Source organism: Phialemonium atrogriseum (genome assembly GCF_030411735.1).
Source record: "Phialemonium atrogriseum strain 8032-3 unplaced genomic scaffold QBC33scaffold_35, whole genome shotgun sequence".
Lineage (NCBI taxonomy): Eukaryota > Fungi > Ascomycota > Sordariomycetes > Cephalothecales > Cephalothecaceae > Phialemonium > Phialemonium atrogriseum.
In genome coordinates, this window is record NW_026848172.1 from 215,286 (window position 1) to 242,696 (window position 27,411).

The 27,411-nt window shown below is 53.6% G+C and overlaps 15 protein-coding genes across 15 annotated transcripts; 7 read left to right on the forward strand and 8 right to left on the reverse strand.

Moving 5' to 3' along the window:
- Positions 1 to 667: 667 nt before the first annotated feature.
- On the reverse strand, positions 668 to 1,765 carry QBC33DRAFT_252581 (uncharacterized protein). Its single transcript, XM_060423016.1, has 2 exons — positions 1,170 to 1,765; positions 668 to 1,083 (listed from the first exon to the last, which is right to left on the reverse strand). Exons 1-2 carry the CDS (start codon positions 1,388 to 1,390, stop codon positions 786 to 788), a joined length of 519 nt encoding a protein of 172 aa, XP_060279257.1. The 5' UTR covers positions 1,391 to 1,765; the 3' UTR covers positions 668 to 785.
- Positions 1,766 to 2,195: 430 nt separating this feature from the next.
- Positions 2,196 to 3,578, reverse strand: QBC33DRAFT_460250 (uncharacterized protein; the record flags this gene model as incomplete). Its single annotated transcript, XM_060424973.1, has 6 exons — positions 2,196 to 2,300; positions 2,379 to 2,558; positions 2,612 to 2,998; positions 3,070 to 3,150; positions 3,180 to 3,365; positions 3,435 to 3,578. 6 exons carry the CDS (start codon positions 3,576 to 3,578, stop codon positions 2,196 to 2,198), a joined length of 1,083 nt encoding a protein of 360 aa, XP_060279258.1.
- Positions 3,579 to 3,883: 305 nt separating this feature from the next.
- On the reverse strand, positions 3,884 to 4,940 carry QBC33DRAFT_550798 (uncharacterized protein). Its single transcript, XM_060429114.1, has 2 exons — positions 4,196 to 4,940; positions 3,884 to 4,081 (listed from the first exon to the last, which is right to left on the reverse strand). Exons 1-2 carry the CDS (start codon positions 4,806 to 4,808, stop codon positions 4,035 to 4,037), a joined length of 660 nt encoding a protein of 219 aa, XP_060279259.1. The 5' UTR covers positions 4,809 to 4,940; the 3' UTR covers positions 3,884 to 4,034.
- A 2,148-nt stretch (positions 4,941 to 7,088) lies between these two features.
- Positions 7,089 to 7,935, forward strand: QBC33DRAFT_500201 (uncharacterized protein). Its single transcript, XM_060425664.1, has 2 exons — positions 7,089 to 7,672; positions 7,730 to 7,935. The coding sequence occupies exons 1-2, from the start codon at positions 7,274 to 7,276 to the stop codon at positions 7,817 to 7,819; spliced, it is 489 nt and encodes a 162-aa protein (XP_060279260.1). The 5' UTR covers positions 7,089 to 7,273; the 3' UTR covers positions 7,820 to 7,935.
- A 240-nt stretch (positions 7,936 to 8,175) lies between these two features.
- QBC33DRAFT_460267 (uncharacterized protein) lies at positions 8,176 to 8,876 on the reverse strand (the record flags this gene model as incomplete). Its single annotated transcript, XM_060424975.1, has 2 exons — positions 8,176 to 8,424; positions 8,493 to 8,876. The coding sequence occupies 2 exons, from the start codon at positions 8,874 to 8,876 to the stop codon at positions 8,176 to 8,178; spliced, it is 633 nt and encodes a 210-aa protein (XP_060279261.1).
- A 614-nt stretch (positions 8,877 to 9,490) lies between these two features.
- On the forward strand, positions 9,491 to 10,423 carry QBC33DRAFT_460349 (uncharacterized protein; the record flags this gene model as incomplete). The annotated part of the gene is made up of 2 exons (XM_060424982.1): positions 9,491 to 9,880; positions 9,962 to 10,423. The coding sequence occupies 2 exons, from the start codon at positions 9,491 to 9,493 to the stop codon at positions 10,421 to 10,423; spliced, it is 852 nt and encodes a 283-aa protein (XP_060279262.1).
- A 969-nt stretch (positions 10,424 to 11,392) lies between these two features.
- QBC33DRAFT_563258 (ferric reductase like transmembrane component-domain-containing protein) lies at positions 11,393 to 13,226 on the forward strand (the record flags this gene model as incomplete). The annotated part of the gene is made up of 3 exons (XM_060430260.1): positions 11,393 to 11,401; positions 11,731 to 13,152; positions 13,218 to 13,226. The coding sequence occupies 3 exons, from the start codon at positions 11,393 to 11,395 to the stop codon at positions 13,224 to 13,226; spliced, it is 1,440 nt and encodes a 479-aa protein (XP_060279263.1).
- Positions 13,227 to 13,316: 90 nt separating this feature from the next.
- Positions 13,317 to 14,430, reverse strand: QBC33DRAFT_614005 (class I glutamine amidotransferase-like protein; the record flags this gene model as incomplete). The annotated part of the gene is made up of 5 exons (XM_060432569.1): positions 13,317 to 13,449; positions 13,502 to 13,725; positions 13,759 to 14,098; positions 14,169 to 14,267; positions 14,326 to 14,430. 5 exons carry the CDS (start codon positions 14,428 to 14,430, stop codon positions 13,375 to 13,377), a joined length of 843 nt encoding a protein of 280 aa, XP_060279264.1. The 3' UTR covers positions 13,317 to 13,374.
- Positions 14,431 to 15,884: 1,454 nt separating this feature from the next.
- On the reverse strand, positions 15,885 to 16,875 carry QBC33DRAFT_623263 (uncharacterized protein; the record flags this gene model as incomplete). Its single annotated transcript, XM_060432881.1, has 4 exons — positions 15,885 to 16,214; positions 16,276 to 16,447; positions 16,663 to 16,691; positions 16,755 to 16,875. The coding sequence occupies 4 exons, from the start codon at positions 16,873 to 16,875 to the stop codon at positions 15,997 to 15,999; spliced, it is 540 nt and encodes a 179-aa protein (XP_060279265.1). The 3' UTR covers positions 15,885 to 15,996.
- A 703-nt stretch (positions 16,876 to 17,578) lies between these two features.
- Positions 17,579 to 19,529, reverse strand: QBC33DRAFT_550802 (uncharacterized protein). Its single transcript, XM_060429115.1, has 5 exons — positions 19,031 to 19,529; positions 18,608 to 18,959; positions 18,193 to 18,485; positions 18,099 to 18,130; positions 17,579 to 18,034 (listed from the first exon to the last, which is right to left on the reverse strand). The coding sequence occupies exons 1-5, from the start codon at positions 19,389 to 19,391 to the stop codon at positions 17,588 to 17,590; spliced, it is 1,485 nt and encodes a 494-aa protein (XP_060279266.1). The 5' UTR covers positions 19,392 to 19,529; the 3' UTR covers positions 17,579 to 17,587.
- Positions 19,530 to 19,686: 157 nt separating this feature from the next.
- On the forward strand, positions 19,687 to 20,456 carry QBC33DRAFT_550804 (uncharacterized protein). The gene is made up of 2 exons (XM_060429116.1): positions 19,687 to 20,285; positions 20,349 to 20,456. The coding sequence occupies exons 1-2, from the start codon at positions 19,789 to 19,791 to the stop codon at positions 20,440 to 20,442; spliced, it is 591 nt and encodes a 196-aa protein (XP_060279267.1). The 5' UTR covers positions 19,687 to 19,788; the 3' UTR covers positions 20,443 to 20,456.
- A 1,290-nt stretch (positions 20,457 to 21,746) lies between these two features.
- On the forward strand, positions 21,747 to 22,685 carry QBC33DRAFT_581362 (uncharacterized protein; the record flags this gene model as incomplete). The annotated part of the gene is made up of 4 exons (XM_060431263.1): positions 21,747 to 21,801; positions 21,856 to 21,876; positions 21,946 to 22,292; positions 22,368 to 22,685. 4 exons carry the CDS (start codon positions 21,747 to 21,749, stop codon positions 22,683 to 22,685), a joined length of 741 nt encoding a protein of 246 aa, XP_060279268.1.
- A 143-nt stretch (positions 22,686 to 22,828) lies between these two features.
- QBC33DRAFT_623266 (uncharacterized protein) lies at positions 22,829 to 24,024 on the forward strand (the record flags this gene model as incomplete). The annotated part of the gene is made up of 1 exon (XM_060432882.1): positions 22,829 to 24,024. The coding sequence occupies exon 1, from the start codon at positions 22,888 to 22,890 to the stop codon at positions 24,022 to 24,024; it is 1,137 nt and encodes a 378-aa protein (XP_060279269.1). The 5' UTR covers positions 22,829 to 22,887.
- A 158-nt stretch (positions 24,025 to 24,182) lies between these two features.
- QBC33DRAFT_550806 (uncharacterized protein) lies at positions 24,183 to 26,141 on the reverse strand. The gene is made up of 4 exons (XM_060429117.1): positions 25,988 to 26,141; positions 25,415 to 25,885; positions 25,181 to 25,336; positions 24,183 to 25,069 (listed from the first exon to the last, which is right to left on the reverse strand). Exons 1-4 carry the CDS (start codon positions 26,045 to 26,047, stop codon positions 24,299 to 24,301), a joined length of 1,458 nt encoding a protein of 485 aa, XP_060279270.1. The 5' UTR covers positions 26,048 to 26,141; the 3' UTR covers positions 24,183 to 24,298.
- A 220-nt stretch (positions 26,142 to 26,361) lies between these two features.
- QBC33DRAFT_623268 (uncharacterized protein) lies at positions 26,362 to 27,092 on the forward strand (the record flags this gene model as incomplete). Its single annotated transcript, XM_060432883.1, has 3 exons — positions 26,362 to 26,569; positions 26,661 to 26,872; positions 26,955 to 27,092. Exons 1-3 carry the CDS (start codon positions 26,554 to 26,556, stop codon positions 27,090 to 27,092), a joined length of 366 nt encoding a protein of 121 aa, XP_060279271.1. The 5' UTR covers positions 26,362 to 26,553.
- Positions 27,093 to 27,411: the final 319 nt, after the last annotated feature.

Here is a 27,411-nt window from a genome sequence, read left to right on the forward strand (position 1 = left end):
CACATTATTTGCCGAGGTGAAGAGTGGACTACCTCCCCATAATAATTACCCCAAAGATTCCCCGCACCCCGCAATTCCGTCTGCTCCCTGCCTCACCCGGGCCAGTGCCACTGCAGGCTTTCAATTTCTTCTCATGCATGCATGTTTTGTTGTCACAGAGTCTTGACCTGAACACGATCAGATCGAGAAGCAGCGAAATTCGGCAATCTTCCTTTTCCTCAAAGCGATGCACGCAATTGCGAACTGTCTGTCGGCTACCCGTACCCAAGGCGTAGGAATGGTACTCTGTGGACTAGGTAATCAAGTCGGGGTGGGAAGTTGTGCTAATGCATCATCAGGAAATTACTTGCACTCGGAATGCTGATGATATGTCGAGAGATACCCCACATGCCATCTAATCCGACTTATCACCTTCGTCTCTGGATACACTGAGCTCGGAGAGATGCTTTCACTTGACGTGGTTTCAAGGTGTTGATGTTTAGGTGTGGCCTACATCTAATATCGATAACTTTGTACCAAAAGCCCCCAGAGCTTCTCAATATCTCGTAATTATATCGCGTCCCACTCATCCTCCTTGTCGGGGATCCTGAAATATGGGTCTCCCAACGGATGGCGACCCCAGGACCCGCCGCAGAGCCAGTCGACAGAGCGATCAAAGACCTCATTCTCTCCACACCAATATGCCAGGGCTAAGACGGAAAATATGGCTCGCACAAAATACATAGTCCTGGAGAGCAACAGCAATTAGCACGTGGCGTGAGAGAGGAATCTTGGTTCGGCTCAACTCACATGGCGAGAAGCGCAAGGAAGAACGATACCTTGGCGGCAACACAGGCCCCTCTATTCTGACTTCCAACCTGCGTGCAGCTCTTCTCTAGATACCACGGTCGAGAGCAGGGGTGTTCTGGATCTGAGAAGTCGCCGGACGATTGGGCAACCACGGCGTAAGTCCACAGACCAGAAAGCAAGATATCGTACACGGCATTGATCCTCGCCATGGTAGCCCCAAAATAGAGAAGCGTGAACCTGGCCAACCATACTGCAACCCCGAGCATTGCAATGGCAAGGACTGAGTCGGTTAATCTGGGAGAAGCGTTAATTAGCATCATCCCCGATTCAGAAAACAGCTTGGACTTGATAGGATAGACTCGATGTCCGGAAAGGCGTACCTCTGGCTCCAGATAAACGGAATCTCAGGTGGTTCCCGATGATTTGCGTAGAAGTATATTCGGAGTCTTGGATCTGAATTCCATCCTTTGTTCCCACCGATCTCCCACAGTGTCGTCCTCAGGTCGTCAGCATAGATGACCGCGAACAAGACCAGTGTCGGAACGACAACCATAAACTCGGCTGCGAGGGCGAAGATCTGCGTCGGGTCTGGGCGTCTCATGTTTGTTCTCTTTCAGACCATGAGCCTATGGCAGAGCTACAGGAAGGTGTTCCAGAGAGCCTTTGGCGTTAATTAGTGCCGGAGAGCGTACTAATTGTCTGGGCGAGGACGGCTGAGATGGCTTCATCTGAAAGTTTGGGTGGCACCTCGGTTGGGTGGCACCGGGGCAAGAAGCTTAAAGGTCCCAAAGTAATATCAACGGAAATGATATCTCCATTGGCCCACTTCCTCATCGAGAGAGGTTCCAGCCCTTTGGTACCACTTGGGTGGGTGGACCGAGAAGTAATGAGCAGATTTGACATAGATTAAATCATGCATCAGTGACGCGAGTCCATGCTAATGATTTCTGTTGGAGGTTGGCCGGCGGAGGGGTTGCACCTTGCGGAGTAATTAGCAGTCAGAACCATCCAGGTCACTGGGACTTGGCTTGGCATGAGCAGTTTCGGGAATCTTGCTCAAACGTGCTCCATTCACACCTCCGGCCTCGCTCCGACGGAGAACCCATGTGATTGGTCAAAGCTGTTCGACAGATTCATTGGGCCATGCAGTCCCATCACTTGCTGGAACAGCAAGTAAAGAGACTGGTGGCCCTCGTCCCGGACCTGCTCACCGATGACCGGCGGACCTCCTATCGCATCTACTATAAATAATCCCGAACCGGCCGGTAAGACGGACACACACCTTTTGCCTTACAGTGCGGAAGTTGTTACAGTTCATGCCGTGCATAATGGGAGTGACGACGAATAGGCAATGGTCGGCGATAACTCGTTTCGAAGAGGATGGCTTGGATTGCATCAAGATGTGATCATACGAGTGTTTGCTGACGATACTTCTCGTACAGATCCGGGTACCATTTTTGCCCTACATCCGGGTGACTTAGGATCCGATTCCTCAACCGAGCCTCTCCAAGCTGTCGACGAGCGTTAGCCACATGAACGTGACATGTACGATGATATCATTTGGATCTGAAAAGAGCGAAGGAACCTACACTCGAATACAGAGGTGAAAGAAACTCGCTCGGCACATCGACCGCCCTCTTCTTCGCATCGTCGGACACGGGGATCTTGGACACAATGTGCGCTGCTGAGACCTTCAGAGTGTCCAGCGTAAGCTCGTAGTTGACGCCCTGGAAGAAGGGAATGCTGTACCGCGTCACCGAGGTTGGAGACTTTGCCCTAATGTTAGCGGGGTATAGTTTGGGAAGGAGAACCCCCGACTTACAATAACCCTGTGGGTGGTGGCAGGGCAGACCCCCCCGGTGACGGCCTCGAATCCCTGCTGCACATTGACCACCAGGCTGCCCTCGATGGGAGGAGCGTCAATCCACTCCCCACTCTTGCTCAGGACTTGCAAACCCCCGACCGAGTCCTGCGAGAGGAACGTGAACAGGCCGGTCGAGTCCTTGTGCGGACCCACGCCGACGGAGCCGGCTGCGGCGGGCGGGTAGCGGATCAGCTTTAGGCGGTGCATTCTCCCCAGGAAGGGATCGAAGGTGCCCCGCAGTAGCGATAGTGACTCGGCGACGGCCTCGAGGAACTCGGTGCTGAGGTCCGTCATTCGTCGGAGGTATTCCCCAACCAGTGGCTTGAAGCCCGGGTAGTCCGGGTACTGTATATCGTCCGTTTAGTCAGGGGGAGACGAGGTGAGCAGCTGCATCGAAGGGATATTCATTTTCTGACCTGGCTAGTTCCTTCCATCTTGGTCCAGGTCGGCGCGCCCTCTTTCCAGGCATCTTCTGTGGCAGTGCCAATGTCGAATTGCTGTTTTGTCGATACCATGAGCATTTGACAATCTTGATACGCTGCGGGATTGGCTTTCTTGCCTCTCTCATGTCAGTCCCGCCAGCGGTCATCTCGGCTCCGAGCTGGGTGTACCCGAGAAATGAAGGCGAGTTCAACATTGCGACTGCTTGCTTCTTCTCGGCTGGCAGGGCGAACAGACCTGGGAGCGAGCCGTGCAACTCAGCTGCAGTTTCCTGACAGGCAGATGATTATTATTAGAGGACTCCTTAGAGCGTAATTACACACAAAACTGCAAGACTAACCTCCAATCCAGAGTTAACCAGGTAGAGAAACCCTATTGTGAAAAGGGCATGTCGCAGTTTTGCCAGCTCTTCATCTCTTGTCTCGGCGCTGCGCAACCTGGCGAAATCGACCAAGGGTAAGGCCGTCTTGGAAGTATCTGCCATGGCTTGATGTGATCCGTTGTCTACAATGCAATCAAGAGCTCTCTCAGAGGGCGATGGACATCGATCCCCGCCCCGCGCCGAATCGAGCGGAGGATATTTCGCCGGGACTGGCGCCGATGACGGAATCGGCATCCGGGTTAGGGTTGGGTTAACTTCGGCACGGGAATGCCCGCCTGCGAACGGCTGCCTCCGGGTGACGCCCCACCCACCTCGCACGTGCGTTGCTGCCTGTTCTACACGTGTATGTTGCATTATCACTTCGTCTTTTTCGCATCCTCTGCCACAACAGATAATCAAGTTTTCTTCTGACACCTAGACGCAACAGTGCTAACTCGAGCCTGACAGCAGAAATATGCGAGAGAGGGCAAAACAGAATCGCCGCACACGCCAAACGCCAATACATTAATCCATCACATGACTCTCCCAATCCCTACGCGTACTTTACCAACCGCGACATTATTTTCTGGAGTTGCGGTGCGCCATGTGCGCTAACGCAGCTTGCACTGGATGAGTCAGCACATTATTTCGTGAGGCATCCCAATCAAACGCTTGGACCAACCGCCAACAACGTGACTTCACATCCTCACTTCCCGCAAAATCGAGGGGGATGCACCTACATTGAGAGTCCATTTTCGCTCGTCCGGCCAGATATCGGTCTTCGTCTGGACAGCAAACGCAAAATCGCCCGTCGTGTCCTAGCGGCTCGAGATCCGGACTGCTCAATCGAGAGGCCCCGGGCGTCATCGGTGGAGTCGGCAGCGCCGGCGGTAATCCGGATGATGCCCGGCCATCATGTGGCCATGCCTCGTGGGTGAGAAATGGCGGTGGGGGCGATCCGCACATGCCGGGATGGTGCAGTGGTGTCTGTTGACCCGTTGAAGGCACCTCTCTCCACATTGGCGGTCTACCCATCGAGTCCCGAGGCGGCATCCAGGTCTGGATGGGCTGTCGGACTCCGGGTCTGGAGCTGACTAGCTGCATCATTGGTGCGGCAGTGATGTCCGATGAGCACGCCGGATCGACATTACGGTGCTTTGGAAGCCTCTGCCTGGGTGCCTGCTGTCGATGTCCTGGCCGTTGATACGAGTCACGTGTTCCATGTGCCGAGTCATGGGCAAATGATGTGGATGTTTGGGTCCGGCCATGAGGACGGGGCCATGGGCTGGCTTCGAGCCATCCAGGCTCTGGGCGACGGTGCATGTCAGCTGTGGCGGCCATTGGTGAGGACATGACTATCGTGTAAATGCTGGGGGGACCAAGTGGTGTCCTAGTGGACTCAGGGGGGTTTTTCTTGATGGATTTGAGCCTCTTGGAAAGTTTCAAGACGTTTGAAATTGCTTTCTTGATGGAATTGGCAATTTGATAGTGAAGGAGTGAAAAGGGGGAGAAGGAGGGGCCGGGGGGTGAGCGACCTTTTATATGCCAGGGTTCGAAAGGTGCCTCACCTCGAACCAGCCAATGAGCTTCGAGCACGGTTTCCGCCGCAAACCAATCCCCCTCCTCCGCCCACCCCAACATGCATGCACTCTTCCCCCCTCTATCACGTCTTGAATTGGGCGACTGTGAACCACCGCGTCCATGTCTTTCCATTCCTTCAACATCAGCCATCATATACCCCTTGCCACTTTGTGGAGTGCACGTCTCTGTCAGCAATCCAGGCCCTATCTGGCAGAAGCTCGACCACTTCCATACAAGTAAGAGTGCCTACGATGGGATGGCGACGTGGAGTTGACGGCGAACAGTTGGTAAGTGCCGATCAAGTCATTGCCATGGAGACCCATTTTGGGATATCAGAGAACAGAGCCAAAGTGAGCATATGACTCGTCAAAAGGATAGCATCTAGGTAGACTCCATGCTTATGGATGGGCCGGCGATGCTTCTGCTTTAATTCGGGAGGAGCAGGTATGATAAGCGGGCAGCCAGGGAGCCTCATTTTGGATCAAACTGACGGAGAACAGCATTACCCAACCGTGATAGTAGAGCGATCAGACCCGAAACAGCTTCATCGTACATTCCAAATGGAACATGAAGTGGGGTACCTGCCTACCTGGTTGAGAGGCAGCAACCATGTGGTTTTAACCTATGACCAGCGTGATGTCGGGTCTTCCATGAGCTCCTCTACCAGGCCATCTGCGCGGGATGCAAAGGATATAGTGGGAACTGGCTGGGGAACAATGGTGCTATTGTATGTACGCATCCGGGGAGAATGCGGTGCCAATAATTTAGGCCTCACGGCGGAGGTTGGATCTGTCCTGTCGACCAGGGCGAGACAGACATGTTGCGGACGAAGTCGGAATTTGAAGTGGTCTGGTCACGAGATTCTGAGCCGCTCCGAAGAGTTTTGGTCAGGGCAGTTTGTTACTCGCGCCTGGGTCTGTGCGCTACAGGTAGTTTTCAGCCACAGGCACACCACAGGCAGTAAAATCTTACCCTGCTAGAGCTACTGTCATAGGCAGCGAAATCCCGAAATCCCACCTGATAATGACAGTAAAATGGAAGAACTTAGTTGTAGGTGTGGCGTTTCAACTCATCTGCCAAACTCTATGGATTGCTCTGGCACTCTGGCACTTTGACACCGTGATGCATCACGTGATAGATCATTGTGGATCATGTCATGCACCACAGGATGTGTCATGTGGCTCCTTACTTATTTCCCCACCTAGGGTGGCTGTAGAAACCCTCCCCCCCCCCCCCCCCCCCCGCCCCACACCCGGAAAGTGGTTGTGAGACAGTTTGCACTATGGGACACAGTAATGAATAGCGACTTTGGCAATGGCCGAGAGGAACACATTTGCAGCAATGGACAGACTTGGGTCACCACTCGCCGGCCATCCCCTGATGGCCCTTGATCAGGCGGATGAACTCCTCGTACTCGTCATCCAACTGGATCAGCCATAAGTAGTCCCTGCCATGGACTAGGCAGCTGGACTAGCTAAAAGACATCGTGGACATGATGACCGGGGAGGACGAGGAGAGGGTAGTGCTGCCCTGCGCACACTGCGGCACAGCAGCAAGGTCAGCCCCCGTCACCGCCGACAGAGACACGGACAGTGACGACCCGCCCAGCCAGTCTACGTTACCTAGCCAACCACTAGCAACCAGGGGCTGACTTCCGTTTGGCATTTCTACCTCCTGATGTTGGCATCACATTAATTACATGCAACCTACAATTGAGAATTAGATAAAATTGCGCTCTTTTACGGGTCCTCGAATATCAGGAGTAAGTTTCATTGCGGATGGTTGTCACACATGCTCTGAGGATGGGGCTCAGCAGATCGACAGGGGTCTAGATTTCAGACTACCCCCAATTTTCCCATGGCATAGATTAATAAAGGAATCTTGTCACCAAAATTAAGATAGCCTTTACCAACTCGCTCAAATAAACTCATCGATGCACGTCAACAGTTTAGCCCAGCCCGGTAAAGAGATTTCGCCGCCAGTTTTCAAGCCAACAGAGCCAGTAATTACGGAAACGTCTCTCCTTGTAGCTATCAAGGTGGCCGCGCGGGACGTCCCAGCGCTATTATTCCTCCGTCGGAACCCCTGATGGCCTGAGGATCCCACCTGTCTCATAACTATATTTACTCTACCATTTGTCCTGCCAATGGTTCTGTGTTGTCCTTCCCTGTATCCTTTGTTCAGAGGTAGCAATCTCAAGGAAAAGGCTTAAGATTTTTTCGCCTCCGTGCTTCACAATGCATCCCCCAAGCCTCTCCACTATTTTATTTCTCGGCGCCGTTACGCTCTCGAAGGCGCATTTCGTTCTTCAAATACCCACAAGCCTCGGATTTGACGACGACGCGGAGACGGAGTCTCCATGCGGCGGCTTCGACCCTCAGAAGCGAAATAATGTGACTCTATGGCCTGTTGGGGGCTCTGCCGTGGGCCTTCTGACCACCCATAGCGAAGCTACCTGGGACTTTAAGGCGGCCTTCCTGAGTGACCTCGAAACCTGGGTGCCGCTCACCGGGGTTCTTCACCAGACCGGCGTTGGGAGCTTTTGCGAGCCTGTCGTTCCCGGGGATGAATCGTGGGTAGGAGAAGAGGCTGTGTTGCAGGTGGTCCAGCATGGCCACGATGGTGACCTCTACCAGGTAAGGTCTTTTAGTGGTGCCTAGCCCTCGCTCTCAGAGCTAATGGAAGACCCACAGTGCGCCGCCATCAAGTTTGTCGAGGGCTGGCCAACCTCAACCCCCGCCGGGTGTGTCAACGACAGCAGGATCGATCTCAGTTGGCTGTGAGAAGGCATACTTCGGTGACTCGACTTTGGGAGGGAAACACAGAAATCCTTGCATGTATCCCTGTGGTTGCTCTCATGGGCGCGTGAACGACTGGATATGGCCCTGGTCTAGCAGACAATGAGACATTGATCAATGCGTCCAATAAGATTCACTGATAGATAAAAATGATCTCTGTGCAAGTACATAATAATTTCCGGTGCAAAGCGCCCGCACAGCATACATGTTGAGGCACCATCCCTATGTTATCCAGCCTGACCTTGCCGCCAGGCGAGCGTGAAGCCCCAACAGCTCTCGGCTTCGTGACGTGTCGCAAGACCCAGATGATCCCATATCTGAGGCTACAGCCTATCTCCAACCTAAGCCACGCAGGCCATCAGCGACACTGCGAGTATCAACAACACTGACACAGCCTCAGCACGCGCCCCTCTAGAGGTAGCCTTAGACGGTGTGGTCGTTGCGGCGGTACCAGCTCCGGTAGCATCTCCTGGTGTTGTGGTCGACGTGCCCGCGTCGGCGGGATTGAATGTGGCAGTGATGCCTGTCGAGTTCTTGCAAGTACCCGGAACGGAGGCTGCTGAGCCGGAAACGAACTTGATAGCGGCACACTGCGGTACACTAGATCAGTGGACTTGCCCCGATGGTTCTTTTCTGACAGCCCACTGCTGCAGCTAACCTGGTAAAGGGCGCCATCCACGGCGTGTTGGGTCATTTGCATGACCGCCTCGAGGCCCTCCCATTCCGCAATGCCTGGCACGGCGGGCAAGCAGAACGTCCCGATCCCTCCCTGAGAAACGTTGGGCACGAGATTGCGGAACGCGGAGGTGTCATTCAGCAGTGCTGCACGGATCTGCCAGTCGGCATGCGGATGGGTCGTAATGACTTGGATCGGAGCTCCAGCAACGGGCCAGTTGCTTTCACCAGTGCGACTGGTGATATCAAAGCTCCCACATGGCCCGGTGCCTTCGAGGGAGTCGCTGAAGCCGATGGAAGCTGGAACCTGCAGGACAAAGTGCGACAGGGCGCCGGTTGTGAAGGCGAGGAGGTGAAAAGAGAGCATTCTGGGTTTTCAACAGCGGCAACAATGATAGGGGAGGACGAAGGAGACACATCCAACTTGTTGAAGAGGACGACCCGAAGAACTTTGGAAGGGGTAGGGGGGTTAAGCAACTTTCAACCTCGCTGAACGTGGCCGAGGAGGAGAACCTTTTCGCTCACCAGGGTATATATGATAAGGGGCTAACGGCCGGTAAACACAAGCTTGGCAAAAAACGCCTCCCCCACACACCCAGATTTCAATATATGAACTAGACGGTTGATTAAACCAACAATGCGCGCATCGAACCAACATAACCCCTTGTTAGATAAGGCCATCTGGATCGCAGGGCGCAGTACTCTCGTGTTGACGTCTGGGTAATTTGGGGGAGCATTAAATCTGGTAATATCACAAATGAGCAAGTTTCTACAAGGAGACTGCATTCTAGATCATGGCACTGAAAAGGTGCTTCTACGCATATAATTACAAGTCACCGAGGTTCACCTCTCAACTGCACTGCTCTCGTCCACCAGCTCACCATCCAAGATTTAATCAGCTTACACTCGTTCCTACCACACAGACAGTCCAGAGCTTTGCGAACAACGTCCCTCGTTTCAACCAATAAAATCATGCCTGCCATGCACCAGCGTCTCGTCCTTCTCGGTCTTGCGCTCACTGCCAATGCCCACTTTGTCTTGCAGATTCCCACGAGCCTCGGCTACAACGACGGGCTCGAGACCACCGGCCCTTGCGACACCTTCGATCCCACCGATCGATCCCAGGGCGTCACTGAGTGGAGCGTGCAGGGCGATAGCGTCGGCCTGTTGAGCACGCACCCCTCTGTGACGTGGGAGATCAATGTTGCCCTGCTCAGCGACACAAGCAACTGGCGTCCCCTTGTCCAGTCCTTTGGGCAGAAGGGTGTTGGAGAAGTCTGCTTCACCAAGGTGCCGGGATTCGAGGCCTGGGTTGGCAAAGACGCCGTGCTGCAGCTCATCCAGCACGCTCCCGATGGCAAGCTATACCAGGTAAGTAACACGTGCTCCCCGAACCAAGTCACTCAACCGATAGATCTTGATCATTCGGGACTCTAACAAGCCTCCCTCCAGTGCGCGGCCATCAAATTCGTCGCCGGCGGCCCTGACTCCGTCCCAAACGATTGCACCAACTCGCCAGGTGTCAGCTACGACCCCATCGTTGCAGCTCCCGGCCCCTCGTCCCCAACGAGCTCCTCTGCGGGTGGTGGCCACAGCCAGTCCATAACCTCGAGCTCGACCTCGGGCCCCGCGCCGACGGATACCTCGCCAGACACCTCATCAGAGCCGTCCGCGACGGGCTCCAGCCCGGGCGCGTCTATGACCAGCGACTTGTCGTCTACAGGGACCCATTCGGGCCATACGCACCCGAGCGGGACCGCAGAGGGCTCGACCGTCGCCGGCGGAGACTCCACTGTGACGGGGAGCGCCACCGCGTCGCAGCCCCCGGTTTTCACTGCCGGGGCTAGTTCTCTTGCCCGCGGTGCTGCGAGCGTGTTTGCTCTTGGGGTACTTGCTGCGGGTCTCCTTCTTTGAACTGTTGCTGTCTTGCTGCTGTCTGATGCATGGCGAATGCAGCGAGATGCAATTACCTACCTTCTTTCTGCGGGGGGGCAGTTTGGTGGCTCCGAATATCGCCTGGAGATGGATATTGGTGGCGTGTTCTGCAGTTGGATGTGTAATTAACATTTACGGTTACCTCATAATTAAATCTTGAGCACGAGCACGCTACTACAAGTCCCCTTCGGCCTCCGGACGCGTCGGAAAACACCTGCCAAATACTGGGAAGAGAAGAAGGGAAAAAAGGGCGCCGAAAGATGTTATTTCGGGTGCCTCGGAGATCTAGCCGGAGCTATCAGGGAGCTGTTGCAAGCTTGGCGTTTTGCTTGTGACTAGGCTATTGGAAGGATCAGGGGTACACACATGAGGCCCTTTGAGCAGGTTTTCAAGCGTGATCACACCAACATCCCTACACAACAAAAACCGTTTAATGAACCCCCAACAATAGTCATTCTGACACAATAATAGGCACTATGCACTTTTCTTCTGTTGGTTGCATCAGAATTAAAAAAGTGAAAAACAACCGGTGCGTAATGCGTCGAGGCACATGCGGCTCACTACGTTGCGCTTGCCATCCCGCCAGCATCTATTTCTCACAGCCTCTCTAGAGGTCTGGGCCTTGGAGCCACTTAATTAAACCAATTTCCAGCAGCTCGTCACCCCACATCTCCGGGTCTGTACGTGACCTGACCCCTTCCATCCGGGTGGGTGGGCGAGACCGGGCCTCGGCCGCAGAAAATCCCCCCAGAAGCGACGGGGCCGGCGCACAAAATTAATAAGCAGAAACCCGTCGGCTCGCATTGCCATGAAAACAGCACACGTTCGTCATGAAGTCGGCTATTCGCGCGGGAGCGACAACCGCTTGATGGCCGGTTTGTTTTGGGTTTCAGCCGGCGTCGTGGTCTCGTCTGTCAGCCTGTGGAGACTTGTGCTCTTCTTGCAGCCATGGCTCAGGTACGTATCCCTCCCCCACCGCCTCGGTTTCCTGCTACCTGCATTTGGTCTCCCCCCTTTTCGACAGCCTCGTATCTGACAGCCAAGACAGCCGGCGAAGGGTGGCAAAACAAGCATCGCTTGAACTCCTGGAGAGGCAGCCGCCCACCGACAGCCAGGGGCTCCACGCTGAGAACAGTGGTGTTGCCAAGAGACTCCGCTGCGTGCCACTGCCGTCATTTCCAGGCCCATATTCCTACCTAGGCTTAGGGTTACGGAATGGTCTGGCTTTGGCTGTTTACTGTGGATTCATTTGCTTCTTGCTCCTATTCCGGGTCTTGGGCGCACAGAAGACTGACTTGGAAACACTGGCCTTTCGCTCCGGCTGGCTCGCTCTGAGCCAATTCCCGTTCGTGGCTCTTCTCTTGTCTCAGTTCAACGTCATCAGCTTTGCAACAGGCGTATCCCGCCAACGCCTGAAGTGGTTGCACCGATGGCTGGCAAGAACAATCTTTCTCCTCTCAACACTTCACGGGGCGCTCTTCCTGGCCCAGTGGATTCCTAATAACTTCTTCTGGGACGAACTTGAGATCGTGCCTCGAGTCAAGCACGGCCTCGTTGCGTGGGCGATCTTGGCCTGGGCAGCCCTGAGCTCTGTGGGCCCCATGAGGCGCCTGTCCTATGAGTTTTTTATCTTCCAGCACATGGCTTCCGCACTGGGTTTTCTTCTGCTTTTATATTGGCATATTCCTAAGAACCACAAGTTCTATGTTCACTTCGCCTCGGCCGCCATCATTTCGGACCTTGTATCACGCCTGCTGCACTTTATGTACAGAAACATCGAGGTCCTACCCAAGAGGCTATGCCGTGGCCGGCGGAGGATCGGGTACGAGGCCACAGTATCCGCTGTCGACGACGATTTGACAGTACTGGACGTCAACGGAGTTGACTTCAGTTGGACCCCCGGCCAGTACGTCTACGTCTGGATGCCTACTTTCTGGCTCCAGTCACCTCACCCATTCACGATCGCCAACAGCCCCAGCCCGGGACCAGACAGTTCCAGTCATATTTCGCTCGTGATGCGGACTAAAGGAGGCTTCACAAAGAAATTGAACCGGTACGCCCAAGCACACGTTCCTGGCGAGAAGCACCGGCGACTGCGAGTCTTTATTTCGGGGCCGTTTGGAAACCCACTAAGTTGCACGTCATACGAAACCCTTGTCTTTATATCTGCTTCGACTGGCGCTTCTTTCACTATCCCCGTTATTGAGTCGCTGGCAGCTAGCTCAGGTGTCACAATGGCCCGCCGCGTGCACGTACTCTTGGTGGATCGTCGGAAAGCCCATCTTGAAATATACATCCAACGGCTCCGTCAAATGCTGCGAGAATGCATGGGATCCGGCATCGTCTTTCACATCAAAGTTGCCATCACTGCACCACCTGAAGTTCCGGCCATGAACCTCGACGAAGCCGGTGGATCCAGCGAGCCGACAGGCCTCTACGAGAGGTTGGTCGGGGTCGACGCTCAGGACCGATCACAATTGTCTTTAGAGGAAAACGACTTTGAGCTTCGCGGATCATCAGACTCGGACAAGTCTTTCCTGAGACATAGCCGCGAGTCGTCGGTGAGCAGTACAGGTTGGGATAAGGAGCTAGATATTGGACTAGACAATGTCGATGATCCCAGTGTCGAAGAGGTGACGGGCCGGCCGGACTTGGAGGATTATTTTGAAGAAATAATGGATGGGGCCTGTGGGCGGGTCGCTGTATTTGTTTGTGGAGGGACTGCTATTTCCACCGGGGTAAGGGAGTCTTTGACTAAGGTGTCACGCAACAGGGGACATGACGATGTCGTATTGCACGTTGAATCAACGGGCTAGGCAGTGTTTAGATGAACTCCATGTAGGTCTTCTAACAATGTCAGAATACCCCCATGATTGCTGTCTGGATATTGCCCTAAGCTTATTATTGAGCGTATTTCTGTCTCGTGATGGTCAAGAACATGTTGCAGCGTATCCAACCGGAGCGATACAGTCACCCAGTGACCTGTTTTTATCCGCACCAGGAACCTGTAGAGGATATTAATACGCGACCCCTCCGCATCAAGACAGAACAACTTACGTCGTGAACAACAGAGAACGGATCCCAGTGAGGATCGACATGCGGGGCATACTCGATACCGTTCATGACCGCGTCAAGCATCTCAGTCCCGTACAGATGCTTCAAAAACGCATACGTCATGTCCATCCCCGCTGCAACCCCCGAGCTGGTCCACACCTTCCCGTCTTCAACCCAGCGCGCACTCGGGACCCACGTAACGTTGTCTCCGTAGCTCGTCGCCCACGCTCACAGACCCTTGTTAGTCGTGGCCTTCCGACCAGAAAGCACCCCCGCGCGAGCAAGGCTGACGGCCCCGGTGCACACGCTGAGCACATAGTCTGCGGCGGTGAAGCGACGCGCGATAAAGGACTCGATGGCGGTGTCGTTGGCCTGGATCAGCGCCGAGTTGCCCAAGCCGCCCGGGACGATGATGACGTCGAGGGCGGGGGCGTCCTCGAAGGTGTGCGTGGCCAGCATGGAGGGGCCGAGCATAAAGCCGAAGTCATCGCGGGGTGATGATGAGTCGTTGTCGTCCATGCGCTGGGGCGGGATGCGGGAGGAAATAGGACCGGTAGTATGAGCGATGGTGGCCAGCGTCATCTTGTAGTTGTAGGAGAGCTGAAGTTTCGGGAAATATCAGTAAATGGTGTTTTGAACTGAGCCAGGGCTCTCTCAGTATGTGACTTGCTGAGACATCTAGACAAGGGTCGCATAATGGTACGCATGCTTCAAAGAGAATTTCGAGGGGGCCATAGACGTCTAGTGGCTCAAATCCGGGGAAGATAATCTAATTTGTTCACTCAGCATCTTGCACGTTTGGAAACAAAAGCATGGAAGTGGCGTACGTAGCCAATAGATAGGGTCCGCCGAGCATTGAACCCTTGCTCTTGGGTCAGGTTCTGCCCAGCGGCGACACAGACCAGGTTGAGCAGTAATACCAGACCGGCCATTACCCAACGGGCTGGAAACAATATGGTAATCATCGAGGTAGCGTACGTTCTCATCACATATGGCAGGAAGAAAGAAGGCAAAGAGCAAAAAGTGCGCCAGTTGGAGAGAGTTCAATGTTTGATGAGTTGGGCTATTCCTGTGATTATTTATAGCGAGGAAACTAGCTCAAAAATGTCCGGCAAACAATTCACGTGTCTAACTGACAGGAGAAGGATTGATATAGCCTTGGCCGTTCCCGTCGCCAATTACAATTATAGTAGGGAAACTTGCTCAAAATCGGCGAGAAGCAAAGCGTAAGCAGACAGTAGCGCCAGTATCTGATACTACCCAAGTAGACTGCTGGATCACATATTATTGGTGGACTATGCCACACGGCGACAGGTTTCAATGTGCAAAGCCTCGAGCAACGGCCTTCGAGGGCCCGCCAATCAGAGGATAGGACTTACTCCCTTTGACTCGGGCCCGGGGCCCGCTTTGCTAATCCATTCCCCCTGTGGGTCCCCTTTCCGGGTACCTGTCCATATGCTCCTCCCCCTCGACAAGGCATCTCCGGAGGTCAGCCGCCGACGCCCCGGTGGGTCCCCGTGACATTGCTACTATGTTAGAGACTCGTGTGAGATTACTGATATTGCGGTCTTCTCCATACTTCTCTCAAAAGGTGACAGGTACATAGCCAGGTCAGTGCTGGAGGGTTGCCGGCACTGAGCCCCCATTCATTTGTCCTATTGTCATCTGGTACACAACCAAGATGTTGCCAGCACTAAGCCACCATTCTTCCTTTCTTTACCTGGAGACTTTTTACAAGCTCCAACGTCTATTAGTCGCGCGCGCCTTCTTATTACAGAATCTGAGCGTTTTCTTTGTCTCTCGTTTTCAGGTGACATTATTGTAGTGTTGGTAGTAAGCAGTGTGGTATAGGGGAGGTGGTAGTGAGGTAGAGGTGTTGAGGGGTATTGCATTCTGAGCTTAGACACTCTTTCCAAAATAGAATCTGCGTTGGGTGTTGTGAAATACCGACAGCAGTTGCCTCGATAAGCTCCTAACATGATTTAGGCATACTGCCTAAGAAACCCCAATCTCTTCTATGGTAGTTTCCTCCTTCTTGCAAAGCCTGTCCGGGTGGATGATGCTGAAACTGAAGTGCTTACTTAAGTAAATACTCTTGCAAATATGGAAGGATCTCCCTGTCGCTGTCTGTCGCTATTGCCGTTGCTTTCTATCGCTACTACTGCCACTCTCTATTGCTCTTCCCATCACTATCTGTTGCGGTTGCTATTGCTTCTATCGCTACTGCCGTCACTGTATATTGCTCTTGCCATGACTGTCTATTGCTCTTGCCGTTGTTATCCGGTGCTATTTCTGTAATTGTGTATCGCTCCTGCTCTTGCTGTCACCACCATCACTGCCACCTGTTAACTACCTAGGAATTTGAGAAGCCACTTTGCAGAAAATCCCCCGGCCCGCACCGTCGCTGCCGAAGACCGCGCCAACGAGGCTCGCTGGGCGGGTCGGGGAACCTTGGTGTCTCCACGATATCTTGCTGGTAGTCGCTTCACAGGAGCGACTTAGTTGTGGCGACACCGAGCCCAAAGTCCAAGCCCACCCTCCACCCTTCGCGACGACATCCACTCCGCCCATGGTCGAATCGCCAGCCAATTTAGGGTAGCAGTGTCTCGTCGCGCCTCGTCCAGCTCGGCTCTCAGCTTGTTCACATCTTTGCTCAGCCTGCCAACGTCGTCGTTCAACTTCTCAACCACCTCTAGAAGGATGGCTATCTTCAGATCTACCGCGAACCGTCAGCTACAGCTAATGCATATGACGATTAAGAGGGGCACAGCACGTACCCTGAAGCTCGACGATCTCCTCGTCGGGCTGCTTCTTCTTGGGCTTGGAGAACTGGCACCACAGCTTCCACACGCTAAAGAGCGCCACCACAACAACCTGAGCTATCAGGAATCCATTTAACATTGTGGTGGAGAGGTTGTTCTCCTTGGAATGGCCATCCGCCATTCTAGGCTAGGTAGGTTGGTATGTGTGCGTGTGTGTGGTGTGTGTGTGGTGTGTGTGTGGTGTGTGTGTGGTGTGTGTGTGGTGTGTGTGTGGTGTGTGTGTGGTGAGTGTGGTGTGTGTGTGTGTCTGGCTGGCTGTTTTCTCGTCTTGAATGTGAAGAGCCACATAACTACTTTCTTAAGCGTCTGGAGACGGATGCAAGTCGGAGACAGGAAGCATACCCACCAAGGTGCCGGCGGCTCCATCGTTCCTTCCCTCAGAATCAAGCAACCTACATTATCCCTCACCTGGCATCAGCTCCTGGGGAAGGTACGGGGAGGAATAGGCTGACATTTGTCAGCCTGGTCAATGGCCGAGCCATCGAGGTCCGCGTAGACGGTGACTTCGAACCAAGCACCTAGGTACTTTACCACAGCCCCAATCTCGACCGCCATTTCTTCCACTAGTCGTGACGACAATTCGGGCAAACCACGCCTCCCTCCATTGCGCAGAGGCCCCGTTGTAGGTATGCAGTAATTATCTTAGTAGCGCCGCACTGGCATGGAGAATATTGCCACCATGGAATACAGTGCGGGCCTCAGAATTAGGTTATGTCGTTGAAGCTAACCGGAGCCTTGCCAACAGTAGTGCTCCGGGCCTTCAGCTCAGACACTTGTGCCTGCTTCCCAGCCCGGATGTCGTCGCCCGATCATGTCACTAATCACCGTGTCCGGCCATTATGCTGCCTGTGTCTCGCTCGCTCTTCTCACCCAGAAGGGGAGGAGGAGAAAGAAGAGGAAGAAGGCTCTGGCGGCGTCTTGCCGCACCAGGGCCCCTCGGCACGTAGCCTTCATTCCTATGGCTGCCGAGCCTGCATGGCCAGTTATTTGTGGCGCCGCAACGGCCGGCGCCTCTACATTACTTTCGATCGGCACGGCTTCTTGTCTAACAGCCCAACCTCGGCAGCCTGGCTGTTGTCCCTGACGCCTGAGTCACTCGGCATGGGTGGACCGGACGGGACAGCCGACCAGGATATTTGGTGCGAGACTAGGCGCTGCGTCAGAAACAAGCGCTGGATGTCGATGGTCAAGCGTCGCAGGAGCCTTCACCTCCCGGGATGGTGAGAGAGTGTTTAGCAAGCTTTACTTAGCTATACTACGTATCTGTTCAGCATCCAAAGCATCCCTTAAGGCATCCCAAGCAGCCTGTGGATATTTCCTTTTGAACAAGCCTCGGGGCTCCCGATGCATGATTCCCCTCTTGCATCTCGCTATATTTTTGCGCGGCAGAGGCGAACAGCCCCTGTCCGTCGCCATTTTCCGGGTAGATTGAAGTTGTGCTCCGCCGGCGCGGCAGCTTCGGCATGGCAGGGGCCTCCAAGCTCTTAAGCAATCGGAACTCGGCAGCATCGATGACGCGCACGCGAAACCCTGTCGACATATAACCCCACATATGCAACCCCGGATCGTCAAACAGTTCCTGCCGAATCAGGCCTCCTGGCCCAAGCTCCAACTCCCGCATCTGGTCAGCTTCCGCGACCTTCCCGGCGTACCTACACAGTCCCGGCGTCGCTGTGCCTCCACGGAGTCGAATAATCAAGCGAACTGTGGAATGCTAAGACGGGTCAGATGAACCACCGGCAACGTGACAAGAGACGAAATGGATGCTAGGTACTTGCCTTTGTAATCTTGTAGTCCGCGATCGTCCGGTCTACTCATCGTGAGTTTAGAAACATTTGAAGGAGGACACGCTCTTCCGTTGCTCACACTTACCAAGTTGAAGTTGACTTTGAAAAATCAGTTTCTGTTGCACGATTGGAATCCCCGTTGCTTTCCAGATATCCCATGCCAGGTACCAGATCTTATCGTCGTCGGTCACGTCAAACGCCAATGTCGTGCCTGTGAGTGTTTTGACGAGCACTTGGAAGACTCTAGACTGCGCAGCGACGACTGGGCGCATGAGTCCCTCGTACGGGCTGGGCGGGTCCTTGACGCAACCCATGGTGACCTGGATGTCGATACCGCCCCTAACGTTACAGCCCGTCACCTGCTGTTCAATTGACGCCCTTCATACCCGCGGGCATCACACATGCCAATATGTTAGAAACGGGGCAGTGACAGAATGGTATGAGCTCCGGGTCCCTGTCAAGCAAGCTCAAGCCGCTGATGGTCAAAAGGACGCACTTACCCGTTCAGTTCATCCGGCAGCGTCACAAACTGCCGCACGAGACGGTGCTCGCCCTTCTGGTCGGCGACGCCGTCAATCCACATCTCCCTCGATTCCGGCCTGCACCTACAGTCCGTCGTGCATCGCTGTGTTGATGGCTCCCTTGTGCACTGGCACTCGCTGTTGCACTGCCACAGCTCCCGACAATGCAACCAGCAGTCGTGCTCGCACTTGGATCTCGGTAACACGAAGTAATCCTGCGGCCCTAGCTCGTCGGTGGGTGCCGCCACGTTCACACCGCCGACCCTAATGGTGAGCTTGAACGCCAGCTGCGCCGTTGGCATGACGGCGCGGATAGCCAGGCCGTCCCATTCTACGGTGCTTATTAGTCGGTGGCCTATGATAATCATGTGTTAATTATTAGGAGCAGAAGGCGAAACGCACGGTCTAGAACCAAGAGATATTCATCTTCGTCTCTGGGTGTATTCTTCCATTTCACGAGCTTACATGCATCCGAGCGAACGGGCACATTGACTGTCTGGTGTTGAATCTTTTCATGATCTGGGACTCGTGTCGACCGGTGGAACGTGATCTCCAGGAGTTCGGGTATGCCGAGATAGTCGCCATAGTTGTCGGTGAGACCATCGCCATGGTTGCGGATAAGGCCGTCGCTATACATGTTGTCGTCAGTCAATTGTAGATTGGACATGCGAAGCTCCGCGAGGAATGCGCCAGCGAAATCGCGTCGTAAGACTGGTCCTTTAACTGGTCCTTCATTATCTGGCCCATAATTAGCTGAGTCCATGTTCCCTTCGCCCGTCTGCTATTCCATTGACCTGCATTTTGACGACACTTATCCCTGAAATTATGGGCCTTGACTGTTGTGTTGCCTTATGTTAATTGTTGTTCGGGGGGGCGGGGAGTTTAGAAGGGAATCTCGAATCTTCCTCCATTTTAAAACCTTGGCGAGCTTGGCTTACCCCTGGACAATAGCTGTAGCAATAACATGCACCGGGGTGGGGAATAATTATGGTCCGGATTGCTCATCTCAGCTTGCATATGCGGCGGCACAATCAAAGATATTTTATTATTGAAGATCTCCACGATCTCCACACTGTCTAGGTCCAAAGGAGTTATTCTCGCCTTTCATTGAAAATCCCAGCCCCGGAGATTTTTCATCTTGATAGTCAACTAGAGTTCCGATGGACGACGCACCTCAAAACGTCTACCCCAATTGCGGCGACAGCCCTCTCTCGACAACGGGCAACGTACTTGGCATCCTGACCTTTGCTCTCGGAGTATTCGCGTATTTGGCTGTGTTCTTCGCCATGACTCGAGGCGCGGAGAACGAGATCAGGTATTGTGCCAGGGTGCTGGCCGAGACCGAGGACCACATCAAGGAAATCGAATACTACAAGGACCTCCTCACAGCGCGGGGCGATCAGGACGCCAGGAGGCTACGGGACGCCATGGACACGTTCAGGAGGACGTATTCGAAAATTCAGCAAGATCTGGACAACTTTAAAGACCGGTGCGGCATCGGCAATACGGATCTATCGGATGAGAAGAGCGCGTGGACCGCATCAACGTGGACGCGCATCAATTGGTGGTATGCGGCGAGCAGCATGACAGCGCAGATGGGGAGATTAGACAGCCACAAGCAACACTTTGCGGCGATAGAGTTAACTGTCATATTAAGGTGAGGAGAAATTGCTATTACCTCTGGGATCACTAGATTGCTGACGGAAGCTATCCGTGACAGAAAGGTTTTGAAGCAGACCGACGACATCAGAGAGGTAAAGAAAGCAGTCAAACATTCGCCTAAGGACAAACCCCATAGCGATTTAGTCAAATAAAATCTTACCCAAGCTGCCAACCAGCTCGATCTGGTCGTTGCAAAGGATATGCAAGGCTAAATAAAATGTAATCTCAAGTCCTTTCAAGAGAGCCTTAACTACTTCTTAATTGCACCTACCGGATAGACTGTGTTTTGCCAAGAGTTTATGCTATTTTATCTCCAACAGATCGACACCAAAGGCATATAAGTAAGTATCCGATCTTCCTGGATAGCAAGGTTGTTTAGCTACACTACGTATCTGTTCCTCAGCCTGGGATCCACTCGACCTTTTGCGTAAAACCTCGTGTTATACAGCTCGCCAGGCATCTCCACCCTGATACGCTTCCTCTTGCTGCGCACGTTCAATTACTTACATAATTAGTGCATTCTAGGTTTCAGCCATTTAATACAACTAGATCCTATACGCAGGAATGGGAGGTCTCGCCTTGAATTTGCTCGGGTCCGACCGAGAGACTCATGATGTTGATACATCTGCCTCTTGTGACTTGTCGACACTCAGGACCATTTGCAAAGGACAGTCCCGGTATGTTGTCCACGTTCTCCGAGGTCATGTTTCTGGTCTGTTTATTAATTCCTATAACTGACAAACTGTCTAGCCTGAAAATGCCAGTTGGACCGACAGCAGGCATAATGAGAGTATTTGTCGAAGTAGGACCCAAGCATAATGAGAACGTCAGAGAGGCTTGGGTACAAGTGGATATAATTCTCCTCGGTAAGCATCGGATGCCCATATCCAGTTTATTCGAACCAGACTAACAAGTTTTTAGGGTTGCTCGGGGCTCCCGAATTTGCAAGGCCGCACGGAAATCATCACCGTTCAGACCCCAATGGGTGAGAGGTGGTACGTGGTGCTCGACGTGCTGAGGCATTTCCAAAGCGAACTTGGGTCCTTATTTGCTCGAAACGGAGAGTCTGACTACCGTGATCTGGTCTTCATGTGCAATAATTATGGTCCCAAGATTGCTGAGTTTCGCGGCCAACTCAGCCTTCCACATCGGCAACAATTCATTGCAGGATACGCTGCTGCCAACCAAGGTGCTGCCGTTGCAAATGACGCGAAGATAGCCGCTCCAGCCGAACCGATTCGGGATTGGAGTAGAGAAGAAGTCCGGTGTTGTAGGTGGCGCCCCATGATTATTAGCCGATCTCCTCCGGCAAACATCGGGTCGCAGCTGACGGCAGCTGCAATACACGTCCGGGCGGAATATTAAATACAAGTCGAATTGCCTCTCAAAAGAGGACTCAGTCATTACCCTTGAATATCAAAGGTTTCGAAGGACCGGAAACTAAGTCAGCAACACGATGACGGCAAAGAAGTTTCAGTATCCCACTGTTGATGTCTGGGCAAACCTCCCCGGTGTAAGAAATCCCAGTCTTGTCTTGCCCACAAGAATTCTGACGAACCAAGTAGTTGGGTGCTGCTATCCCAGAAGTTGCTCGACTATTTGCCTACAGCTATTCTGACCCTGGGATTACCAACGAACCCCGATCCCTGACGAAGTGATTGCTTTGATGGACGAAGGTGGCATTTCACATATTTGTCTTTCCGCCTGGAGCCGCCCAGGACAGATGATCTTCTCGAACGCCGAGGTTGCCTGGTATACTCGCGCCTACCTGGATCGAGTCTTCGGTCTCGCCGCCGTCGATCTTCACAAGCCGGTGGAGGCAGTACGAGAGCTGGAGCACTACGTCAAGGTCGAAGGATTCGTGGGACTGCGCGTTGTCCCACGGCAATGGAACCTCCCTCCAACCAACCCTCACTACTGGCCGCTCTTCGTCAAGTGCATCGAGCTCGACATCCCGTTCCTGACACAAGTGGGACACACCGCTCCTACCTGCCCTAGTGAGGTCGGCCGCCCATCCCATACATCGACACCATGGCGCTCAAATTTGCCGACTCCAAGATCATCATGGGACATATAGGATCCTTCGGCTGCTGAGACAGTTGCGGTTGCTTGGAAGCACAATAATGTATACATCGAAACCAGCGCGTGGTCTCCAAAGTACTATGTCCCGGAGTTTATAAATTTTGCCAACACGACAGGCAGAGAGAAAGTCATGTTTGGGACCAACTTTCCACAGCTCGGATGGAAGGCATGCGTGCACAATGCCAACGCCCACCTTGTTGGAACTAAGGACGGGTTGAGGGAAAGGGTTGTTAAGAGCTTTATGGGTGGGAATGCTCTGCGAGTGTTGAAGCTGCCGTCTGTAAACTTGGATAGTCTCAACGCTAGTCTCTAAGACAGGCGCAAGTTTGTTCGTCCCGGTGGCACAAGTTAATATTTGGGAGGATTCCATTTCTGATTGGTTGCGGATTATTAGTTTACGCGGTGATTGCACATGCGTTATCTTTGCCTAGGTACAGTACCGTGCGTAGCTTGACCCCGGAATCTTCCTCGACTGGATAGCTCTCGCATGCCGCTCACAAATAATCTCAACCGCAATGGCCGAAAAACAGCAACCAGTGCCGTCGTACCGGCCAGGCGTACAGCTCGCTATTGAGAGGCATACCCCCCCGGACCCGTTTGGGAGGGGCTACAAGAACGCGGAATGCATCCGAAAGCCGATTCGAGGTCTTGAAAATGACCAGGTTGACCGCACGGCGTTTGCCATCTCGCATCCTCCACTCGAGACGGAGCCCCCTCACCTTGAACAAGCCGAGTCCCACGTGCTCACAATCATCGAGGACCTGGGCAAACGACGGCGGCTCAAGCGTGGTGGTCCGCGTGTGCTGCGCTGCTATATGGACTCTGACCAGTCGGTCCACTATGTAGCCAAGATTTACGACGGTGTCTACTATCCTCTCTCCGACTTTCAGGGCTTTGACTGCATGTATCTTGCAGACAAAGACTATAGCTGCGAAGCTGCCGCCTATGAAGACATCCCATCCAAGCTTCAGGGAACTGCAGTCCCTGAGTACTTCGGCTCGTGGACTTTCTCCCTAGAATGCAGTCCATCATCCAACACTCCTTTCCGTCCAGTGCGCATGATCCTCCTCGAATTCATCAATGGCAAAACCCTGTACGACACTGTCCTCCACGCAGGTGCCTGGCCTAATGGGGACGGCTCGATTGACCTGTCTGAAGTCGACTACCAGCTGCTTCCTCCAGAGCCAGAGCGTCTCAACGTACTAGCGACCGTGATTGAGACTGAAGTCGCGCTGTTCCACGCCGGGGTAGTGCACAAGTACACAAGCCTGAGGGACGTGCTAGTCTCGCGCTTGTCGCCAAGCCATGTCGTCCTCTTTGACTTCTGCACTGCGATTGTGTATAGGCGTTGCGAATGGGGTCGCAGACGTCTGGAGCTCTGGGGCCAAGATCCCAAACCTGTCTCGCCTGTTCAGCACTATTGGGGCAGCTGGATTTCGGATACATTTGGCGGGTGGGTGCCGCAGAGCTGGCTTCATGATTGTCACCAGGAAGGGGAACTCGAGTGGTTGTGCTTGCGATGGATCGGGTCTGATAAGTACCAGCCGCTGCCCAGAGAGTTCTTGGATGAGAAACGTGACCATCCTCTTGTTCAGAGCTATATCGAGCAGGCGGCGGAGGAGGAGGAGGAGGAAGAGAGGGCGGCACACTAAGGCGTTGCAACGACTGTGGAAATGAGGGGAAAGTGAATTCCCAGCTGTAGCTTAATTGCATCTTGGGAATCAATGGAGGCGAAGGAGATAGCGACACTTTATCGAGAGTGGTTGTGGGCAACGCAATCCTCATTTCAAGCGTACTCATTTCAAGCGTACTGAAAAGGAAAGAAAAGAAGGAATCCAACCGGGAGGGTTGTTGAGTACTCCAAGCCCCGCGCCCCTGCAGGCTGCAGCTCTCCCTAGGTTATGTAAGGAGGCCTCATTTCACAGCTTAGAGCAGGTCTAACCGTGTACTTCCTTCCACTTGAGATTCCTGATACACATCATACACCCCCCAGGCCTTCTCTGATCGCATACTGGCCAGGAACTTCCTTATTGTGGCGCACTCGGGCTTGCGCAGGCACGAGTCGAATAGTTCCCGCTCCACGAGCATCTCCCCCGGCTTGACCATGCGGCTTAAATAAACTAGCGCGACACTGATGGGGAAAGTGGCGAGGTGGACTCGGTAGGTTCCCGCGTCTGGATGGAAGAAGATGGGAATAGTCCGGATGAGGTTCCGACACGAGATGTTGGGGTCATTGTCTGCGGATCTGTCGTCTTCCTGCAGGGGGGGTTGATTGCTATTGGAAGTGGCGAACAGGAAGACATCTCTGACCAGACTGTAGAGAACAATCGAGGTTGTCCAATACAGAGTCATGAGGTGGGCTGCGGCAAGACTGACAGGGGTAATAGACTGCGGTATCTCAACTCGGTCGAGATGCCACGGCGACATGGCTTCTGAGGGAGCGTGGGTAGCGTGCCAGTCAACGAGGAGCCGATCGAGTCGCAGATATCCCTTCCAGATCCGTCTTCTGAGTCTCTCCTCCTCAGTCGGGTTGCTGTAGGACCCCATGGTGTCGAGTTCCTTAAATAGCGAAGGAATGTCGACAAGTATGTCCAGTAGGTAGTCTCTGGGGCTTTTATCATGCTGGCTCCAGGGAAGAGTCTTCCATGCTGGATCCGACAGAAACAACCTCTTCCTTGTTCTGAGAGCCACGGTTGCCTGTAATTAGACAAAGACTACAATTAGTAGACGCATAAAAAGTGACAGAGAGGAGGGAGAGAGGGGGGTGGGGGGAGAGGAGAAGGAACGAAATGAAGAGAGATTGCTTACCAAGTACCACCTCCCATCTGTAAACAATCGATGCGCGTGTCCTGTCGCATAGCTCTCTGGCGACCTGGCCGCAACAATGGCCATGTCCCCCTTGCTATGTGCTAGCCAACTTCGAATCTGAATCGGGACGTCTTCTTCATCTGAACCGCGCATGCCCTAATGCAGGGGTTAGCATGGATGACAGTTACATTGCAGGTCAGCCTTTAAATTAGGCCCCCCCCACTCGCTACTCGCCTCGTATAGACTGAACAGCCTCGCCGCGGCGAGCAGAGCATCCCCCCGCATCTTCCACTGGCGGGAACTCAAGGCCACGGCCGACTCCTTCAGTGCCTCTGCATAAAATCTCAACCCCTCATCTCTCATGCCCTTATTGCCGTCCATACTCCCAATAGTGTTCAGAGAGATGGCGAGAGCGGCCTTCCGGAGAATATCATCTGCAGGGCACAGATGCTGAACCGTGTCAAACCAGCTCCCCCCAAGCGCCTGTTTCGTCGCTTCGGATGGGATAGACCAGCCATTGGGCAGGTGGATGCCCCAGAACAGGTCTAGACACTTCACCTGGTATGCCGAACTGGCCAATGACGGGGAAAGCACCACACCCGACCTCTGCAGGGTTGTGTTGACGAACTTGCGTTCTCTGGCGTACCCCCCACAAGGGATGCAAGCTTTCCGGCATTGCCCACAGGAGGGTCTCTGTAAGTCACACTTGGTTCGTTCCAGTGTTAGCATATGTAGGTAGTAAATAACACCCTTGCCAAGCAGCGAAGGCCAGCCAAATGGTGACGAGGGATGATGAGAATAACTAACGCCTTTCTTCCGCTTCCGGCATGTTATACACGCCTTTGATCGACCCGGCACGCCAACCATGTCTAATTTCTGATATTATAAACGGCGATATGGGCTGTATCAAGAACGGAGAGTGCTGTAGAAGAGTTCTGCTCATTCAGATGCGATTGACGTCTACCAAGCAAGTGGGGGATGCTTATGTGCTCAACCATCGCGGGATAAGCCTCGGACACCGCGGACGCTAATCCCAAAGGAGATGCATTTGGCGCGATGTGCATATATGCCAAGATCAGCCATGGGATCAGCCCTCTGCCGTGTGGGGAATCGGAGAATCCCTGCAGGCGAAAATTGGTAGGGCAGCCGGGAGGATCGACAATGCCGATCTTCGATCTTCTCACTCATCGTCAACATCGCCTCAAGTTGGCGGATGCTGGCCGGATGGGGATAGGTTATAAATACGAAGACGATTTCTGCGAATATCAAAACTACAAGTCAACAACTTAGACAGCAACATCTCGACACATTTTGCCGCTGCACAACTCTCAGTCGTCTCGTTGCAACCGCCCCCCTCGCGCCTTACCATCACCATGTTCATCCCCATCAGTCTCCACCAGCACCCTCCTTCTCCTCCTCTCCGCCCTTGCCCCCTCTGCCGCCACATCGTCCTGCTGTAGACACGATGTTGCCACCCGAGAGTACCACGAGCACATCGCGGCCAACTACCTCAACGTCTGGAATGGCGACCTGACCCTCCTGAACGCCACCTTCTCCCCAGGGGTGACCCTGTACATCGACCGGTTTCCATCCCAGACGGGTGAGGGCAGCGAACCCGTCGAAGTGGGCACGTCGGAGGAGTTCTGCGACTTCGTCGAGCAGTCTCGCTCCGGGTGGGAGCAGTATCGATTCGTACGGCACTGAAGAGGGTATTGGTTCTTGCAGGGCGTCAAGCTAACGAAGGGGGAAATCCCCTATCTCAAGGACCCTCAAGGAGGGAGAGCCGGTCACCTACAACGGCACTGACTTCTTGATTCTCAACGAGTGCACCGGCTTGGCCGACGAGGCCGACATCGCGGGGGATTCGTTGACACTCTTCCACAACCTTGGGTTGACGAGTGTGACCGTGTAAGGGCGCTCATCGGGGAGAGAGCATGCTTCTCCAGCACGGCGGAGAGGTTTGGCTCGTTCACAAGCAAAGACGAAACACGAGCATAGGCACGCAAGTCCTCTTCTATATATCATCATGTTTGTACCGGATTCGACGTAAACCTCACCCTAGATAGACAGAGATGCAACAGTCTCGAGGAGTTCCTTCAGCTGGTCCTCCCCTATTCTCCAGTCTGCTCTCTCGCTTTCTTCCCCCTTTCCTTCGCTTTCTTCTTCCGTCCTGTCTTATTTTTGCCTGCTGGACAGTTTGGGTTCATGACAATGGATCCGCACTTATCTCC

Bases quoted from the DNA above. Each gene is read 5' to 3' on its own strand.
- QBC33DRAFT_550806 (XM_060429117.1), bottom strand. From the start codon at position 26,047: ATGGTTGGCGTGCCGGGTCGATCAAAGGCGTGTATAACATGCCGGAAG. The intron at 25,886-25,987 runs GTTAGTTATTCT...GAACGAACCAAG, and splicing joins GCCGGAAGCGGAAGAAAGGC to TGTGACTTACAGAGACCCTC. The intron at 25,337-25,414 runs GCGAGTAGCGAG...CCCCTGCATTAG, and splicing joins GGCTGTTCAGTCTATACGAG to GGCATGCGCGGTTCAGATGA.
- QBC33DRAFT_550802 (XM_060429115.1), bottom strand. From the start codon at position 19,391: ATGGACTCAGCTAATTATGGGCCAGATAATGAAGGACCAGTTAAAGGA. The intron at 18,960-19,030 runs GTGCGTTTCGCC...TAAGCACCGTAG, and splicing joins ATATCTCTTGGTTCTAGACC to AATGGGACGGCCTGGCTATC. The intron at 18,486-18,607 runs GTAAGTGCGTCC...GCGGGTATGAAG, and splicing joins CTGCCGGATGAACTGAACGG to GGCGTCAATTGAACAGCAGG.
- QBC33DRAFT_500201 (XM_060425664.1), top strand. From the start codon at position 7,274: ATGCATCCCCCAAGCCTCTCCACTATTTTATTTCTCGGCGCCGTTACG. The intron at 7,673-7,729 runs GTAAGGTCTTTT...GAAGACCCACAG, and splicing joins ACGATGGTGACCTCTACCAG to TGCGCCGCCATCAAGTTTGT.
- QBC33DRAFT_550798 (XM_060429114.1), bottom strand. From the start codon at position 4,808: ATGTCCTCACCAATGGCCGCCACAGCTGACATGCACCGTCGCCCAGAG. The intron at 4,082-4,195 runs GTAGGTGCATCC...TGACTCATCCAG, and splicing joins AGCGAAAATGGACTCTCAAT to TGCAAGCTGCGTTAGCGCAC.
- QBC33DRAFT_550804 (XM_060429116.1), top strand. From the start codon at position 19,789: ATGGACGACGCACCTCAAAACGTCTACCCCAATTGCGGCGACAGCCCT. The intron at 20,286-20,348 runs GTGAGGAGAAAT...TATCCGTGACAG, and splicing joins GAGTTAACTGTCATATTAAG to AAAGGTTTTGAAGCAGACCG.
- QBC33DRAFT_252581 (XM_060423016.1), bottom strand. From the start codon at position 1,390: ATGAGACGCCCAGACCCGACGCAGATCTTCGCCCTCGCAGCCGAGTTT. The intron at 1,084-1,169 runs GTACGCCTTTCC...CGCTTCTCCCAG, and splicing joins CCGTTTATCTGGAGCCAGAG to ATTAACCGACTCAGTCCTTG.